This window comes from Boleophthalmus pectinirostris, unplaced genomic scaffold (genome assembly GCF_026225935.1).
Source record: "Boleophthalmus pectinirostris isolate CB_2022bp ecotype Guang Dong unplaced genomic scaffold, ASM2622593v1 HiC_scaffold_5, whole genome shotgun sequence".
Classification (NCBI taxonomy): domain Eukaryota; kingdom Metazoa; phylum Chordata; class Actinopteri; order Gobiiformes; family Gobiidae; genus Boleophthalmus; species Boleophthalmus pectinirostris.
In genome coordinates, this window is record NW_026571404.1 from 28,753,881 (window position 1) to 28,771,585 (window position 17,705).

At 38.1% G+C, this 17,705-nt stretch overlaps 1 protein-coding gene across 1 annotated transcript in view; it reads left to right on the plus strand.

The window, feature by feature from the left end:
* The window catches only part of sgms1a (sphingomyelin synthase 1a), a 30,080-nt gene extending 13,383 nt beyond the window's left edge, over nucleotides 1-16,697 (plus strand). The window contains exons 2-6 of the mRNA XM_055162429.1: nucleotides 9,682-10,474; nucleotides 10,550-10,667; nucleotides 11,517-11,670; nucleotides 12,513-12,679; nucleotides 14,157-16,697. Of these exons, the coding sequence (XP_055018404.1) occupies nucleotides 9,864-10,474; nucleotides 10,550-10,667; nucleotides 11,517-11,670; nucleotides 12,513-12,679; nucleotides 14,157-14,330 (1,224 nt within the window). The 5' untranslated portion in view covers nucleotides 9,682-9,863 and the 3' untranslated portion in view covers nucleotides 14,331-16,697. The remainder of the gene's footprint in view (nucleotides 1-9,681; nucleotides 10,475-10,549; nucleotides 10,668-11,516; nucleotides 11,671-12,512; nucleotides 12,680-14,156) is intronic.
* The last annotated feature ends 1,008 nt before the right edge of the window (nucleotides 16,698-17,705 follow it).

The following is a 17,705-nucleotide window of genomic DNA, read 5'->3' on the forward strand; positions in this document are numbered from 1 at the left end:
TACATAGAGCTAAAGTGCTCCATTTGTGACATAAACATTGCCTAGAATCCAGATCTTGCTCCGAGGTTTGCTGGTGAGATCATTCCTGTTTATGGGATGGTGTGGGAGGGACAGGAATGATCTAAAGATGGGCTTCAAGTGCTGTGTCTGATTACGTCTGTTTGACATATTGTCTCCTGTGTTTTCTAGACCACTCACATGGCTTGCCCTGTGCTTAGCTAGCCTCCCCTCTCCCGGGAAACCAAACTGAGAGAGGGGAAACATTTACTATGTCAGGAGAGGGATAATGTACTTTCTATGTGTCATCGTTTCCACTGGCCACAACCTCAGCTGTCAGCACCACTGCCCCGTGACAATTGAATCATTTTATTATTTTTTCTATTTGGGGTTTGTTTCCACCAAATTTTATTGAGATTGTCAAATGTACCGAAAATCTGAGACTAACTAAACTAGATTCTCTTTGAACAAGTATCAATACTTAAAGGCCCTATATTACACAACATGTATTCTTGTGAGCTTTAAGCCATGTTATAATACATTTTGTTACCTTCTCAAAAATATGTGGAGTTGTGTGGAGATGGAGTTTAAGCAGTCCTTTATTATGAATCTCTTTACATCTTCAAAGCTCAAAATGCTCTGTTCTGTTCCACCTTGTGATGTCATGTTGTAGTAGTTTTCAAGTAGGAACTTTTTTACCTTTAGTTCAGTAAAAATGTGAAATTCCAAGCCTGAAATCATCCACATGATTATAGTGAAGGTGTATAGAGTTTAAAAACACTGTGAAGCACTTCCTGTATGTGGAACGGTGGGATTTCTGTTTGAGAAAAGAACCGGACTAAATATGCAGGATGTGTGTGTTAAAGTGTTAAAGGTGCGGATGAAACAAAACGCAACTTTGAGGTATGTTTGTAATGAGGAAACAACATTCTATACACAGTAAATAATGTAATAAATTAACAGGAAAAGACCTTGCTGCCTTGACCTGAACGATTTTAGGATGATCATAGAAAGAAAGTACAGTTATTTTGTTTGGAATTTGTATTTTTATCTGTTGTCTATAAAGGAGTGTTTTCAAATTATTATTATGGCATAGAAATCTGTATCGAATATCGGTCGTTAGTATTTAAATTGTGTTTAAAAATGTAGTGTCGTGACATCAAGGATTTACAAGCGCTGTTCCACTTCCACTAAATTATGCAACTGAGTAACTATTCCACCACTTCCTGTATTAATTTGAAGTTGTAGGCTGTTTCACATATTTTTCTGTGGCTCTTGTGACCTGTTTTCATGCTCAAATGTCCTATATTACTCAAAATGGATTCCTGTGTGTGGGACATGTTATAATGTTGTTTACCTCATTAAAGCCTCAGAGTTCTGTGTGGTTTTATTGACACATGTTTTTTGAGTAATCCTTTATTATTTTATTATAACAAAATCAGAAAATAGCCAGATATAAACCCTTAAATGAGTAAAACTGTATTTAAAACTGTCTCTGTGCTGTATCCATGAATAAAACTGTACTACTCAAAAGTGGTTTTAGGTTTCCATGGTAACGTAATATGATGGTGGCTTTGTTTTCTATACAAAAGTGTGGGTGGTTTGTGGTCATTATAAAGTTCAACTATACACTCCAGTTGTTATACCATTCAACAAAAAGGCACTACAGTATTCTCTCTTTTCCTAGATAATATTATATTGAGCCGCTTTTCATTGTTTTGTTTTTTATAGAAAGTCTTGATGTGGTTTTCTAGTGATCTATTTGGAGTGATTATGTTAATGATGACAGAAACAAATGAGTTGGTTTGAATGCAACTGAATAGGCAAATCAGACAGCTATTAATCTAGTGGAGCAGCTCAAGGTGAGATATGGTGTAGGTTTGTCTCTACATAGTGTACTGAATCTATATGTACTTTATTTTGTGTATTTATTGGAAGTAAACGTACACTATGCAACTTTTGTTTCAATAGAGATGTTATTTCGATGCTCATAATGTTTAAAAGTATGAGATTAAAGAGTCTATACCCATTTTTCCCATGTATTTGAGCAAAATTTGTGTTAATCAAAAGGTGTTATTGTCCGATAATCAGGAAGTGCACATTGGCATGCCAGTTGTTGCTGTTGTTGTTAGCCTTACCATGACAGATTGCATTTATTCGGTAGTCATATGTTTTTACGGCTTGTCTCAGTGAAATTAGGTATGTTTAATGCTTATGTTTAATGTTTAATGCAGCACATATATGAAGAACCTTTTAAGCTTGATTTGTTTTAGTGTGACATTCCTCCTGCTTTAAGTACGCCGGCATTAAATCAGCATTTGCAAAAGTCTCCATTCAAAATAATTTTCACTTTAGGCAATTTTTTTTTTTTTCAACCTGGCATAAAATCAGCAGAGCATGCGTGCGGTGAAGAATGAGGCCAAAGGCTGAGGGCTTTTCAGTGGCAGCACACTGAAACTACGTGAGGTGAGAAAGATGAGTCTGTTAACCGAAGATGAGATGGTCTTTCATTTACTCGTACAGGTTTTGTCCCTGTTGCCAAATATCAAACTACAGCCTCTGTAAAAGACACATTAACCTTCACTTTCTACTTCCTACTTCCTTTTTTTTATATTGACTATAAACTAGACCTGTCACAACATGATTTTGAAATGCGATATATTGCTGTAAATGTAGATGATAATATTGAAACAAATGTATGCCACTGACAAAATGTAGGCTCTGTGCACAGTGGCAGTTTTCTTAAAATAATAGAACATAAAATAAACAACTGATAACTATATTATTTTAATCAGTATTTTAATAAGGCCTGTGCAAACAATATATTAATCAAATCAAGATCCGTTAGTTTCAAACTGTCATTAATCACCCTGGGTATTTCCAGACGTCTACAGCTAATTCTCTGTCAGTGAAAGCATGTGGTTTGGAGCTCAGACTTTGGAATAATATATTAGACTATTATGTATTTCAGTTAATGAATATAAACATTTGTTATTAGTAAGAAAATCAATAAAAAAATATGATTGTGATTAGGGACGGGCATTCGATTAAATTTTCTTAATCGATCGTCGGAAGAATTAACGATCAATTATCGATTAATCATTAATGTTTTTATATTTAAATGATCATCATTATTATTACTATCTGCACTACTAATCTGCATAAATAAATTCAACTTTACGATATATAAACTGTAACCACTCTAGAGCCACATCAGTCTGTTTGACATTATAATGTTTTTAATTTAGTTTTGTGCAACTCTCACGGAAACGAAACTTAAAACCGCATCGCTAATTTGCATAAACTCAGCGAAGATAAAACTACAGCTCTTGTGTCGCTGATGCGGTCAACTTCTGTCAGATTAAAAGACATAATTCAGTGGAATACAGGTTAGTGTGACCATATTTGCATTTGTCAAAACCAGGACACCGTACGGGGGGTGGGAGGTAGGGACTCGTCATCGACATTGCGCGACTCTCACCTGGTAAAACTTTTTCCCACTGGACACAGAAACATATGTTCCTGCTTTGTACACTGTGCACATGGCCTCACACTTGTCCCAAACGGAAAGTGTGGAATTTCTTGTACAAATCATCGTTAAATACACATTTGTGCTTCGGTACGCTGCAGACTGACCGAATGTTTGTGTTTGCTCGCTCCTTCTGAGTGCAGAGAGACACATGTACGGACCCTGTTTGGTCACGCTACGCACAGCAACCTGCATTCTGTTTGTCGATTAAAATTAATGTAATCGATGAAATTCTTAATGATCAATTATTGATTAATCGATTAATCATGCCCATCCCTAATTGTGATTTTCTTCTTTTTTTTGCCATATTACACAGAACTAAATCAACACTAAATGAGCAAAGATCATGCTCAAATCCAAACTAAAACATAATATTTTAATTTTAAGCTTCATCAAGGGAGGGAAATAACTAAAATTATTGTAGTGGAATAACTTTGCCTTAATATTGCACAGTCCTAAAAGGTCTTAAAGGTACATTGTGTAATTGTTTCTGATGGAGGGTCTGTCAAATTGCTTTGTCTGAAATGTTTCACAGTATGGCATTAAATATTCATGGAGACCAAACCAGATCAAGTTACAGGCCAGATCCGTGGAGAGGCAACCCCGCTCAAAGTTCGAATGCCTGCCAGTATTTGCGCTGTAAAACCATTTGCAATATAAATAATGTAAGGTAGAGCTGTTTAATGTCATACGGTGAAACATTTCAGACAAAGCAATAATCTCCTCAAAGACAAACATTTGACTGACACCAGAAAAGTTACACAATGTACCTTTACATTACACCCTGGCCTTTTAAGAAATACCTATTCTAGTACAAATTAATGGACTTCACACTTTACAAATGTAGACTGCCGGCACAGTCTGTAATACCCGTGCTCTCAGTGGTAGCTGGCGAGAGTCAAAAATGAACAATGGGACTCCGCCTAAAACTTCCTGTCCCATGAAGTACCTTGAATCAAAAGTGCCTATGATTTCATTTTGTTGTGTCACATGTACTGAGTGTTGCATAACTGAACCTGTGGATTTCATGGTGCTTCTTTGTTGTTATAGCCTGGACGTGTAACTGACAGGGCAAAGTCCACTGACTGACACACACTTGACTGATATGTTTAGCTGAAACTGTGGGTCCAGGGATGCAACAGGTGCTCATAGCTGATAATGTAATGGGCATTATGTAGTGTGAAATGTATAGAACTAAGAAAGGGTAAAAAAAATAAAGAAAAAAAGAAAAGTCATTTTTTAAATAATAATAATAATTGGGGATATCTAGGACTTTTAGACTTTGATGTACTGGGACACTTCATCCAAAACAATGCTCCAATCAGAGAGTGAAGGAGGACACAGGAGTAGATTTATGGAGCTTTAATGTCCTTTCTTATATCTTTGTATCTAATTTGAATCTTATTTCTAACCGAAATTATTGTAACAGATTAACTTCAGAACATTTACACAACAATTAAGGAACAATTAAATAATAAATAAACATGTGTACAAACCCACGTCTATCATAGACACAGATGTAGGTAGGTAAAGAAGTGAAGCTACAGGAGTTAAGGACCCCTGAGCTGCCTAAGAATGCCTAAATAAACAGTTACTGAACTAACACTTACACTTTGGAATTTCCAACAATAATAATACATTTTATTTATACTGCGCTTTTCTAAACATTCAAACATGCTGTACAAAAAATACAATTAAAAAGAGTATTTTTAAAAAAAGCAATCGTAAGCATGATGTAAAAGCAGTTTAGATGTCTCAAAGTAGCAAAGTTGATATTCATCTGAAAATGTTATGAGCTTGGTTATTAAAAGCATGCTTCCAAATTCGTGTCACAAGTTGTTTACTGCTGAGTTTTTTGCCTGTAGGCTATCATAACTCATGTTTCCTGGGTCACCACCAATTTTCACATCTGTTATATCTTTTTAATATTTTAAAAATGTACTTAAAAGGCCCATTTTATGCTTAAGTTGTGTTTCATTTCCTTCACACATGTTTAACACACAATCCCTGCATATTTAGACTGACTTCATCTCTCAAACAGAAACCTGTTCCGCTTTTGAGACATCATGTGGTAATACAGGAAGTGCTCCGCTGTGTTTTTAAACTCCATACACTTTCACTAAGAATCATTTGGATCATTTCAGCCTTGGAATTACCAGTCTCTACTAAAGAAAAGGTAACACTTGAAAAAAGGTTAACTACCACTACATTATATCACAAAGAGGAACAGAGCATTTTGAACTTTGGGGATGTTTGAACTTTTATTGATTCAAAGCTGATCAGTGCTGATATGAAGGATAGTAGAGTTACGTAACAAATTGGATCTTGTTTAATAAGTTAACATTGTTTTTCCATCCCTACTCTGGTATTGGTTAATATCGGGTATCAGTTAATAAAAAAGCCAAAGTATATATATTTCATATCATTATTGGAACTGAAAAAGCTGGATCAGTGCATCCCTAATCTTGACATTCCTACAATATTTGACTATTTTTCTATTAAGTTTGTATCTGTAACTGTAGATGTGGAGTGTCTGTTTATGTAGTCCATGAGCAGTTTCCAAACCAGATCCCTAAGTAGAACATAAACAAAGTCCAGTTTACAGAAAGGGTGCACTTGTTGGTGGCTTTATTGTTGGGCCTGCTTATTTCCTCACTGTATAAGCTGATTGAGAGAGAGCAAAGGTCCAGTGCAGCCAGCTGACTCAGTGACAGCTAATCTCTGATCTGTCTCAATTGTGCTCTGCTAACAGATTGACGCCAGCACCCTTTGTCTCCTTGTTTGCCTGTATCTCCATTAAACACGAGTCTTCTATAGAACTGTGTATGTTAAACAGCTCCACTGACACGTAGCTGAGGTGCTATCTCACTGTGAAGATGTCAATTTGAAAAGTGTCACATTTTTGAGTTGCGATTATTTTGAGAACGAATGTGGTATGAGTTAAAATTGACAGCAATTATTACTTGGTCACAGGCAAATTTTTAACTCTTTTGCTTTTCAAGGTGCAGTGCGCAACATTTCTAGTGGAGAGTTTGTTTGTCATGTGCTTGTCTCCATGGAAATATTATTGCTTTGTCTAGATGTACAGTATAGATTAAACCTATCACGAGGAAGACAAGCAGGTCACAACACTATGCTACATTACAGTTCTGTTTCAGGAGTTATTTTATTTTTGAGCAATAGAATAATGAATAAATGCTAGATGTATATGTTTAATGTCATACCATGGAACATTCCAGGCTAAGCAATAACATCTCAGTGGAAATATGTAGGTCTCCACCAGAAAAGTTGCGCAGTTCACCTTTAATGCCCATAATTTATGGTCTTGTTTTCATACATAAATAGGTTTGTGCTTTCCATGCTTATTTAGTGCTCAGTTTTTCCAAACCCGGTTAACTGGAACTGGTGACTAAGCTGGCAAATGTGTATTTTTCACAATGTTACTTTACTAATAAGTAGGCATGTAACAATAACTGAAATATCATGATATCAAAAGTCTCTCAGTAATATCACGGGCCATCACAATATATCAAATCTCAAGTTTCTTTGCTTTTAAATTGAACTTTTAAATCTTGACTCTTTGGTTTATGACAGAACCAAAGGCGGGCCAAGGCATTTTTAAAGGAAAAAGTACTATCTTCACAATTTGGTTAACCTCCACAAAATATTGAGATGCATCGTGAAAATATTGTACAGAGAAATTTGGATATTGTTACATCCCTACTACCAAAAAGACCATCACTTTCTAGAACTTGGGCTCAGATATTTTATATGTACAAAAAAACATAATAAATATATATCAGCTGTATACAAGAGGTCATAAGGAGAAACAGTGCAAAGATTAAATGCTGATTGACAGAGGGTTTTCTATTACATAATGGTGAGTTGTTGTATAGTTGAGTGGAGTATGGTCTGACTCTAGTCCTGTATCTCTCACTGTTTGTGCAGAGCTGTAGGAGTCTGTTGGAGAATGAGCTCATCTGTCCCTCCATAGTCTGTTTTTGTGGTTAGATATAGTGCAACATTTCCCATATCAGTAATATAAATGATCAGGTTTGCATTTTTTTTTTGCATATTTGGTGTTATTTCATCTCTTAAACCTCAAACGAATAATGCAACTCTCTAGTCTCTTGCCCATAGATTGTATAAAGAAGTGGACTAAGGAATGTCACCCATAGCAGTTATACGAGCGAATTTGGCGCCATTTCCATATTGGGAATAGGAATTTATTTATGTACAAAATAGTGAAGTAAAAACATCAGGATTATGTAGAGTGGGTTAATACGAGCATTTTACGACCAAAATACAGAGGCTCGCAGCAGCAGTTACAGCAAAACTAAAGTCAATTGGAAACCAAGTCGATGGAACCAAAACGCTCCCCTATGAACGTTTCATATTTGCAATGCGGCGGCTAGCAGGTTAGCTATGGCCATTTATATATACACTCTATGCTCTTGCCCCTTTCATTTCAGTCTAGTTTCCCCTGCCACATGTTTTTACAGCCTTGGAATGGAGGGTTATCAGGTCAAAGACAGTGCTCCCTCTGGGCTACAGCGGATAAATCCTGCTCCACGGGCTGTACAGTGATATGGAGGCTACAGCATTATAATCCTCTGTTCTGAATACGCCAAGTATTGGGGTGAGAGGAGGTGAGAGGAGGCTACAGGAGGCTAGAGGAGCTCTTGTATGTGTGTGTTTGTGTGTATGTGTGTGTGTTGTCGTGCCAACCGCATCTACTGCCAGAGAACTTCACTGTTGGAGTGAGACTGGGGGAAAAACCTTTACTGAGAGAGTTGAATCAGTATATTGAGAAAAGATGGACAGTTTTTTTTTGTTTTGTTTTTTTCAAACAGGGAGCAAGCAGTACTGATCCAAACCAATATCTGATTCAGGGGGAAAAAAAACAAAAAACAGATACAATGTTTATTTTAAGTGTGCTTGAATTTGTAATTTAATAATATGCTACATGAGAGAAAATGTTATTCATTTTAGTTTTCAGGTTGAAGGCAAGTGCAGTTATAACACTCTTTGTAGTTATTTGAATATTTCTAGTAAAAGCTTGAGTAGTACAACAACCCTAGACAACTACTTAATGACAACGCATTATGCAAATTTGACTTTTAAGAGTTAAGTTATAAATCATGGTGTCTCCTCATCATTAAGTCATTCAGAGTTGTATTAAAGTGAGTCATACATGTTTACTTACGGGTAGGATGAGGCAGAGTCTACGAGATGAGACAATATTTCGACATCTTTGTAATCAATACATTTTGTGATTCACAGTTCTCAAGTTCACAATTTGGCCTCACCAGTTTTCTGATTTACTTACTTTCTGATTTACTTTATTTACTTTTTTGAAATACAGCTTCTCAAGAAATAGACCTGGCCACAGCTAAATCCTCTTTTTGTCTAATAAAAATGTAGATACATGAGAAGAAATGTCACCAAGTAATTTTTTTGTCTTCTAAGGTCTTGTGGCACGAGATCTTGTCCCATCTTAATGTTGACCTAAAGCATGTCCATAATTAAGTTACATTTAAACACAAAAGCACTCTTCCACAGTATAACTCATGATAATATTGTAGTTGTGAGTGTTTAATCCGCCTCTGCACTCTCTTGTTCCTCTCTTCCATCAGTCTCCTCCTTCTCCTGTGGCTTTAGCGTGCTGGCTCACTGCCCTCGTTACAGGGGTGGAGCCAATAGCTGCTGACCTCCGCTCTGATTTATGAGTTCCTCCCTGTCCTGCGTTCCCCTCACTCTCAGTTTACCCAGGCAGTAGATCAGACACACTCACTCCCCACTGGACCTCACACTCCCCTGAACACAAGCCCAGCCCCCCGTGTCCACCGCCAACGTCCCACCCTGTAAACAAACCCCACATATGCAGCACATGTGGAGCTCCCTGTTGGCTTTGGCTGTGGGCTAAAGCCTGGATTTCAAACATATACAGAGCAGAATAAATACTTTCATGTTTGGAGAATAGAGTGGGATAGTGTTTTTGCGATTAAGGTTGTTCAAGTTGCTAAGTGATGTGTTCAGGAAATGGCCTCTGTATCAAAGCCTTCATATGAGTCACATGTCTTCCTTAACTCTGGGTGTGTCAGTGTTCATCATCATAAGATTCCATCTCACACTCTTTTCATTTCTTTTGTCAGGGCTGGACTCTGAGGGGAAACCAATGAGCTGAAGACGTCCCGTGCACACTTTTCTACCTTGTGTCGTCAACTGAAGAGGCAGCCGGGCTGCCATCCTCACCATGTGCCAAAGCAGGAGAGGACACAGCCCTGCCCCATAGACACAGACTTGTGCAGTGTTCCAGTGGCTCCTCTGTCCCAGGATGAAGAAGGCGGGCTCATGGACAGCAGAGGAGGTGTCGCGCTGGCTGACAGAGGAGGGCATGCCTGAGTATGTGGATGTTCTGCAGGGGACAGATGGACCAGCTCTGCTCAGACTCACTCCAGACGACTTCAGGAAAATGCCGCTGTCCCTCGTGTCCTCTGACGGAGGACAGCAGCTGTTGGAGCGTGTGCAAACACTGCTCATTGAGAATCATATCGAGACTCATAAAAATGGCCATGCAAACGGGCACGTCGGGGGTCTGCCCAACGGGACCGCCAAGCCCCACAGGAACGGCACTCTGGGAATGAGGAACTACGACAAGGAGATGGTGCAGATCCCTATTCCCACTAAAGAGCTGCGCTCCTCCTTCCCCACAGAGTGGCCCAAAACAGCAGTGTCCTTCATCTATGCCGTGGTGTGCTTCGTCACCACCACTGTGGTCATCTCAGTGGTCCATGAGAGGGTCCCATCCAAAGAGCACACTCCTCCTCTGCCTGATAAGTTCTTTGACGTGTTCGACAGGAAAGAGTGGGCCTTCTCCATCTGTGAGATCATTGGGATGCTGCTGGTCTTACTGTGGTTTCTCCAATGGATGCTGCTAAAGCACAGGTCAGTGGAGCTCTTTGGTTTGATGTTCTGCTACAGTCTGGTAACTCAGTCTGATGAACCTCTGCTCTGTTCCAGGTCAATTATAGGCAGGCGCTTTTTCTTTATCGTGGGCACTCTTTATATGTATCGGTGTATCACCATGTACATCACCACTCTGCCTGTTCCTGGGATGCACTTCAAATGTTCTCCAAAGGTCAGTCATGCTCTTCTAGACTATACTGTATCTGTGTTTAACTGTCTCTTGACTCCTAATAGTTTTGTGCTTAGATCATCATGTGAATCTACTCAGAACAGTGCTTTTGGAACATAATCATGTCCTGAGCCAGGTCATGCATTGACAAGACTCTAGTCATTGTGGGAAGATGTTGCAACATTTGATCTGACCGAATTTGCATAAAGTGGAACCAAGGACTCTTTGTGAAATGAACAGTGCAAATGCATTAAACATTACACAGTTGTATTTACTGGTGCATACTGCTCTTATACATTTTTTTTTTTTTTTTTACAATAGATTATGTAGAATATGTTACTGGTTGAGGCTTTTGACCTCCCCTTAGGGCTGAAACACTTGAATAATTTTATTGTAACTTGTCGATCATTTTAAATAAGATTCAGCAAATTTAGCATTCAAATAACTGTTATGCAGACTATACACAGACTCTAGACAGGAATATTTAAGGTGGCCTTAAGTAACTCTTCTGGAGTGGAGCCACCTGCTTGTTATTCCCACAGGGAGTTGGGTCTTCACAGATTTGACCTTTTCTCCGTGGAAATAGACACATTTAATGCCGTATTGTGGAGCATTCTAGACAAAGCCATAACATCTCCATGGACACAAGTAGGTAACATACCCTCCTCCAGAAAGGTTACATAATGCACCTTTTCAGCCACATCACTTTGTCTGATTTTATAAAATATCATATTCTCAGGCCTTTCCAATAACTAATCAATACAGTTCCAGTATAGCTGATCTTGAACTGACAGTGAGTGATGTGAATATGGTGAAACAGTACATTTATATCCCTTCTGTTTTGTGTTTCAGCTCATGGGCAACTGGGAGGCACAGATGAGAAGAGTCATGAAGATGATCGCTGGAGGTGGTCTCTCCATAACTGGTTCCCACACAATGTGTGGAGATTATTTGTACAGTGGCCATACAGTTATGTTAACCATAACATACCTCTTCATCAATGAATGTGAGTAGTTTAAACCGCTCTTCATGTTTCAGTGGTCCTTATTCTGAATTGTTCACTATTTGTGATCTTAAATAATATATTATTTGAGCTATATCTAGTTAAACTCTGACATTTTTGTGGATGTGATTAATACATTAGTGGCTAGTGGTTGGTAACGGGATGTGGCACTTTTGTGGCAGATTAAGTTGCTGTATGTCTTAAATATATGTGTATATGCCAGTTATATTTTACTGGTTGTTCACATTTCTCTGTTCTGTGACCATCTGCTCTGAGCTGCATCAGGAAGTGCAGAGGAAGTGTCTCATATCCTTGTGGACTGACACGCTCCTCACATGAGCACTTCCTCTGTCGTGTCAGACAAGTTAAGACCCGAGATCACCACTAAGTGTCACAAAGTTTAAGTACTTGACCAAGATATACAAACACATTGCTCATTACAGCTCTGAGTAATCTGTCCCTACTACATCACATACACAGTTGAAGATGGTGTTGACATCCCTGACTTATAGTGATAGTGACATCTGGTGGTAGAAATGGAGACTTGCTCTTAAAGGTCCTATATTAAACAAAATGTTATAATGTTGTTAGCTCCTCAAAACATATCTAGAGCTGTGTTTTGTTTCAGTCACACGTTTGTATAATCTTGTTATTATTAGTCTGTCTACATCTCCAGTGGTAAAAATCCGCTTTTCCATGTCATGAAGCGGTAGTTTTCAAATTAACAGCTACCTTTTACCTTTACTTACGTGAATAAAACAAAACACAACTTCAGGTATGTCTTGATGAGGAAACAAGATTATAGAAGAATATGGGCCTTTTAACATGCTGTGTGTGTTTTGCAGATTCTCCCAGGAGGTTATGGTGGTACCCCTGGATTTGCTGGGTGCTGAGTGCTGTGGCAATCTTCTGTATCCTCCTGGCCCATGACCACTACACTGTGGATGTGGTGGTGGCCTACTTCATCACAACCCGTCTCTTCTGGTGGTACCACTCCATGGCCAACCAGCAGGTCAGCATCCTCTGTTTCAGACCCAAGGAACTCCCGTGCATTTGTTAGGGATGGGACAAGATCTCTTGAGACAAAATTACCGTAAGATTGTACACCCAAGGGAAAAATTATCTTGTCACATTTGGATTGGACATTAAAAGGGGTTCATTACAGACAAGTTACATTTCTTGAGAAGCTGTAGTTCAAAAGAGCAGTGCTGCAATGATGGCAAAAAATGTTAAATAAAGTAAAGAAAAATGGTGAGGCCAGAACTGTGGGCTGCAAAATGTATTTATTATATATTATGTCAAAATCTCATTTTGTCTCGTTCTTGTGGGCCTAATCTCGTGTCTTGTCTGATCTTGCGTATCTCGTCCCATCCCTAGTATTTATGGTTTGATTTACGGCTGTAGTCCTTTAGCTAATTAATCAATTAATCTTTCAGTGGTGTCTTAGTCCACATTTTTTATTAGTCGACTAATTATTTAGATTTTATGGATTTATATGGGACAACAGCAGGTATTAGTGAGGTGATTTACACAGTGTATTAATAGTTGTTATTGTCTTGTGAGTGCTGTTTTGGTCAGATACATGGTCAGGTCTTAGTTTTTTAATAGCAGTATTTCCTGTACCAAACTCTCACTTGAATAAAGAAATTCAAACATGACAGCAAAAAAGCAAATGCTTGAGAGCACCCAAAATCTGTCAACAAAGGATTTTTATATCCTGTATACTGCTTGCGTTAATGCAGGAAAACTGTAATCCTGTTTGGGATTCTGTATGAGCTGTTTTGCAAATGTCAATTTTCAATAGAGAAGTGTGTCAACCAAGAAGTACTTTAGTTGCATTTATAGGCAAAAGTGGGTGGGATGAATTCCATATCATTCAGTTTGTTTTTTTATTTTTATGTTTGTGTAGTCCTATTATTATTTCTCTGTCTACATCTCCAAAGCTCAAAATGCTCTTTTCCACCTTGTGATGTCATGAAGCTGTAGTTTTCAAGTGAACAGCTCCCTTTTACATTTAGTTCAAAAAAATGTCAGTGTTGAAATGATCCAAATTATTCTAGTGAAGGTGTATGGAGTTTAAAAACAGTAAGGGCACATTGTACTTTTTTTTTCTTGTGTAAAATGTTTAATTTCATATAATTACTTTTAATTCCTTAATTGTGCATTGCACCACTTTTCTGGTGGAGCGTCCGTCACCTAATTGTCTCCATGGAGACTTTTCTTGGAATGTTCCATGGTATGACATTAAACACATTTATCTATTATTTACAGGGGTTTCAAAAAGTGCTCAAAAATACAATAATTGTCTCTGAAAATAGGGTTGCCGCTTCACAGAGGTGACCTGGCCTATTAGTTTCCCTTGAGATAGAAACATTTATTCTCTATCGTGGATCATTCTAGTCAAAGCCTCCACCAGAAAAGTTGTGCAATGCACCTTTTAACTTGTGCTGGATAAAATATATAATTTGTTTTGTTTTTTTATTTTTCAGTCACTCAAAGAGACGTCTCAGAGTAACCCATTCTCGCGGGTTTGGTGGTTTCGAATGTTCCAATACTTCGAGGAGAACGTCCGTGGCACCGTCCCCAGGAACTACCAGCTGCCCACGTGGAGAGGCGTGCAGTGGGGCCGAGGGGTCCGGTACAGCAGGCTGGACCTCCCATGAGCACTAGAGAGACAGACAGAGAGAAAGGGAGAAAGGTGGATCAGGACTTCCAAAAGTGCAAAAGAGTTCCCACTGCACTTTCAATGTAGCGCTGTCTCTTCACCTCCACTAACAGACCTGTGCAAATGGGTAACACTGTGACCCACTTAGGATTTTTGTTTGTATATATATTTTTAAGTTGTCTCACATCCTTTTCCTGTCCAACAAAAAGCACTAATTTATAAAGGTTTAGTGTCTTTACAAATGATCCTGCTTATTTTTAGCAGAACGACAAAGCATTTCAGCAATGTTTTCTCTTGCAGCACAAAAATGTAAATAATCATGTCTTCATATTCTTACAATTTTTTAGTGCAAATTGTGTCAATCAAAAGCTTGTTTGATAACCAAAATGCCATACGCATTTATTCTTTTTATAGCAGATTACTTTTTGTAAACTGTACTTGCTAAGATGAGTCGAAATGCAAAAACAGAATTTTCTAAGTATGTTGAGACTTTATTTTTCAAAACTCAAATGATGTCCAAGATTTTTAGATTTTTACCTTTTTCAAGATGGACAGCAAGAGCGTACAGAGCTAAAATAGTATAGCATTTCTCCAGTGCCTTCCTTCGCTTGATTGTAAAACAGTCCAAGTTCTATGTGTCTTGTGTCTCTGTGCTGCTGTTGCACCCTCACAGCAGCAGGGGGCGGTACTTTACAATAGTTTCAAAATCTTGTTCCCATGAATGTAAAATCAACAAAGCCAGCCTTATCAGAAAATTGGTCTTCCCAAAATTAAGCGTGAGTCAAATGTCCCGTTTTCCATGGATACTCTACGATGTCAACTTTGTCACATAATTCTGTTCTAAAAGAGATTTATGACTGTTAATTGTATTTTATCATGTCTATATCATTTCATATGTACCGAACCTTTTTACACCAGGGTGTTATCTGCTCCTCATTAAGTTCTATGTGTACGGAGCTTGTCCACTACACTTTTTTTTCCCTTCCAATGACTCTTTCTGTTTCACATTTGATTTAACTGTTATACATTTGTCATGGTGCGGTTATAAAGAGCATTATGGAAAGGGTTATGGATTTCATTTGTTCAATTTGAAGTGAGACACACGCAGTATTACAAAGTATTTTAGCATATTTTGGCTAGTCCTTTCTCATTCAATTACTTTTTAACCTTTTGGTGGTTTCATAAGGTAACCATCATAACAATGAAATAAATATAACAAATTTAAAACGTGCCTGGTTATATAAACTATGCTATATATCAACGGTTTTAAATTGAACATCTGAATTTTCTTTCTTTTTCTTTTTTTTTTTCTTTCTGGTAGTATTGGTCATAATCAGTTAAGGATTGTCAAATATGGTTAAATTAATAATAGTATTGTATTTTACATTTTACGTGTCACTGTCCAAATCCAGCTGCTGCTTCTAGAGTGAAGACAGTCTGTGTCTATGACGTCAAACTTTGCCTTCTTATAGTAAGAAGCACGATGTCAAGTGAGGAGAACAAACCATTGCATGACGCACACAGCCGATGATGTTTGTGGCCACGAATATGCAGACAGCAGCTTTTCAGTTCCATAAATGTGAAAATGTGTCTTTATTTGACTGTAAAAGTATTATTTAATTACATCAATTGGATTAGCTTTGATAGATGAAAACTGCACTAAGCCTGGGAGTTTAACGGATTATCTCAAAGGTGCATTGTGTAACTTTTCTGGTGGAAGGTCCATCAAATGCTTCTCTCCGTGGAGATTATTGCTTCGTTGCTTTGCCTGGAATGTTTCACAGTATGGCATTAACCCTTTTGATCTTTACGGAGACCAAACCAAGACAACTAACAAATCAGGATGCCTGTTTTTCTAGTTATTTTTGTGCTCTGAAACCACCTGTAATTGAGTAAATGCAAAGTAGAGCTGTTTAATGTCATACTGTGGAACATTCAAAGCAAAGCAATGACATATCCATCAAAACAAGCAGCTGACGGACCACCAACCAAAAAGTTACGCCTTTAAGCATCTTCTTACATTTCAAATCTGGGCTTGTGCAGCTAACCATGTCTTACACAATCAGCATTTTCCTCTTGTAGCAATGTCCATTATTATTTCATGCTCTGTGCTGGGAGTAGGGTCCTTGCATACGGCCATATTCTACTGGGAGACCTGCCAAGTGTCTGTTTACGCAGCGAGGCTCTCCTGGTGGTAGATCAGTGTGTCCAATGAAGTGTTCTCTTGACCATGAGGAGGTTATGTTGTAGTATTTCGACTGTTCCTCCATTTTGTCCCTACTCGTGTGTATACCAGATGTTTGTAAGATAATGATAAAGGGTTCTATTTGGGACACTTTGGAATAAAAAGATGCTATAAACCTGATTCATCTGATTTTCTGTTACGACTGTTCTCTCAAAAACATACCTGGAGTTGTGTTACAATTACAAGTTTAGAAATTTTGCCTATTTAGTTCACCTCCAGAGCTAAAAATAGTTAATCCATATGACTGTAATCCATGAAGCTCCTTTGTGTCTTTGTGGTTTTAAATCCATGTATGTTCACTACTCAAATTACCTCTAGGTTAGCAAATATACAGTATCTCTTACTCAGTGCACTTAGCTGTTGTAACTATATTAAAAGCCTACAGTGTAACTTTTCTATTTGTCACCTGCTTGTCTCCATGCTTGGAATTTTCCACAGTATTCTACAGTATTAAACTCTTATCTCACAGGAGGCAAGCAGGTGTCTCCACAAGCCAAATAGCAGGTCAGGTCGTCCATGGCAAAGCAGCTCACAGTAAGAAGGCCAAGAAGAAAGATTTTCCCCCCTTTTGTAATCGAAATCTGTAATTGAAGAAATGCAAGGTAAGTTTAATGTCATACCAAGTGCCTAAATGTGTTATGTTTCATTCACACGTGTTTAATCTCAACAATCTCAACAAAAGTAATGTAAAAACACAACTGCACGTATGTTTTTGATGAGAGCATTATAACATGGCTTAAAGCTCAGAGGAGTCAATTTTGCTTATTATAGGACCTTTAAACATGATGTCATAGTAGTACTACTTTCAGCCAGCAGGTGGGCATATTGAGCTATAGGTAATATTGCATGTGACAGCACAACTATAAGAGCGGACTACAGTGTCAAACGTTGCAGATTTCTCTCTCTGTTTTTTTTTTTTTTTTTTTTCCCATACGTAGCTAGAGCTTAGTCAGCACTTGACACGTTATGTTATACTGGAGGTTATTGAGACTGCACCGTATTCCGTATTCTTTCTGTGCGCATGATATGATCCCAGGAGCTAATGTTATCGTGAACATACCACCTACACACGCTCTGTCAGCACGGACTGCATCGTCTCATAAAACAGCGTCACGTCAATTAGACTAT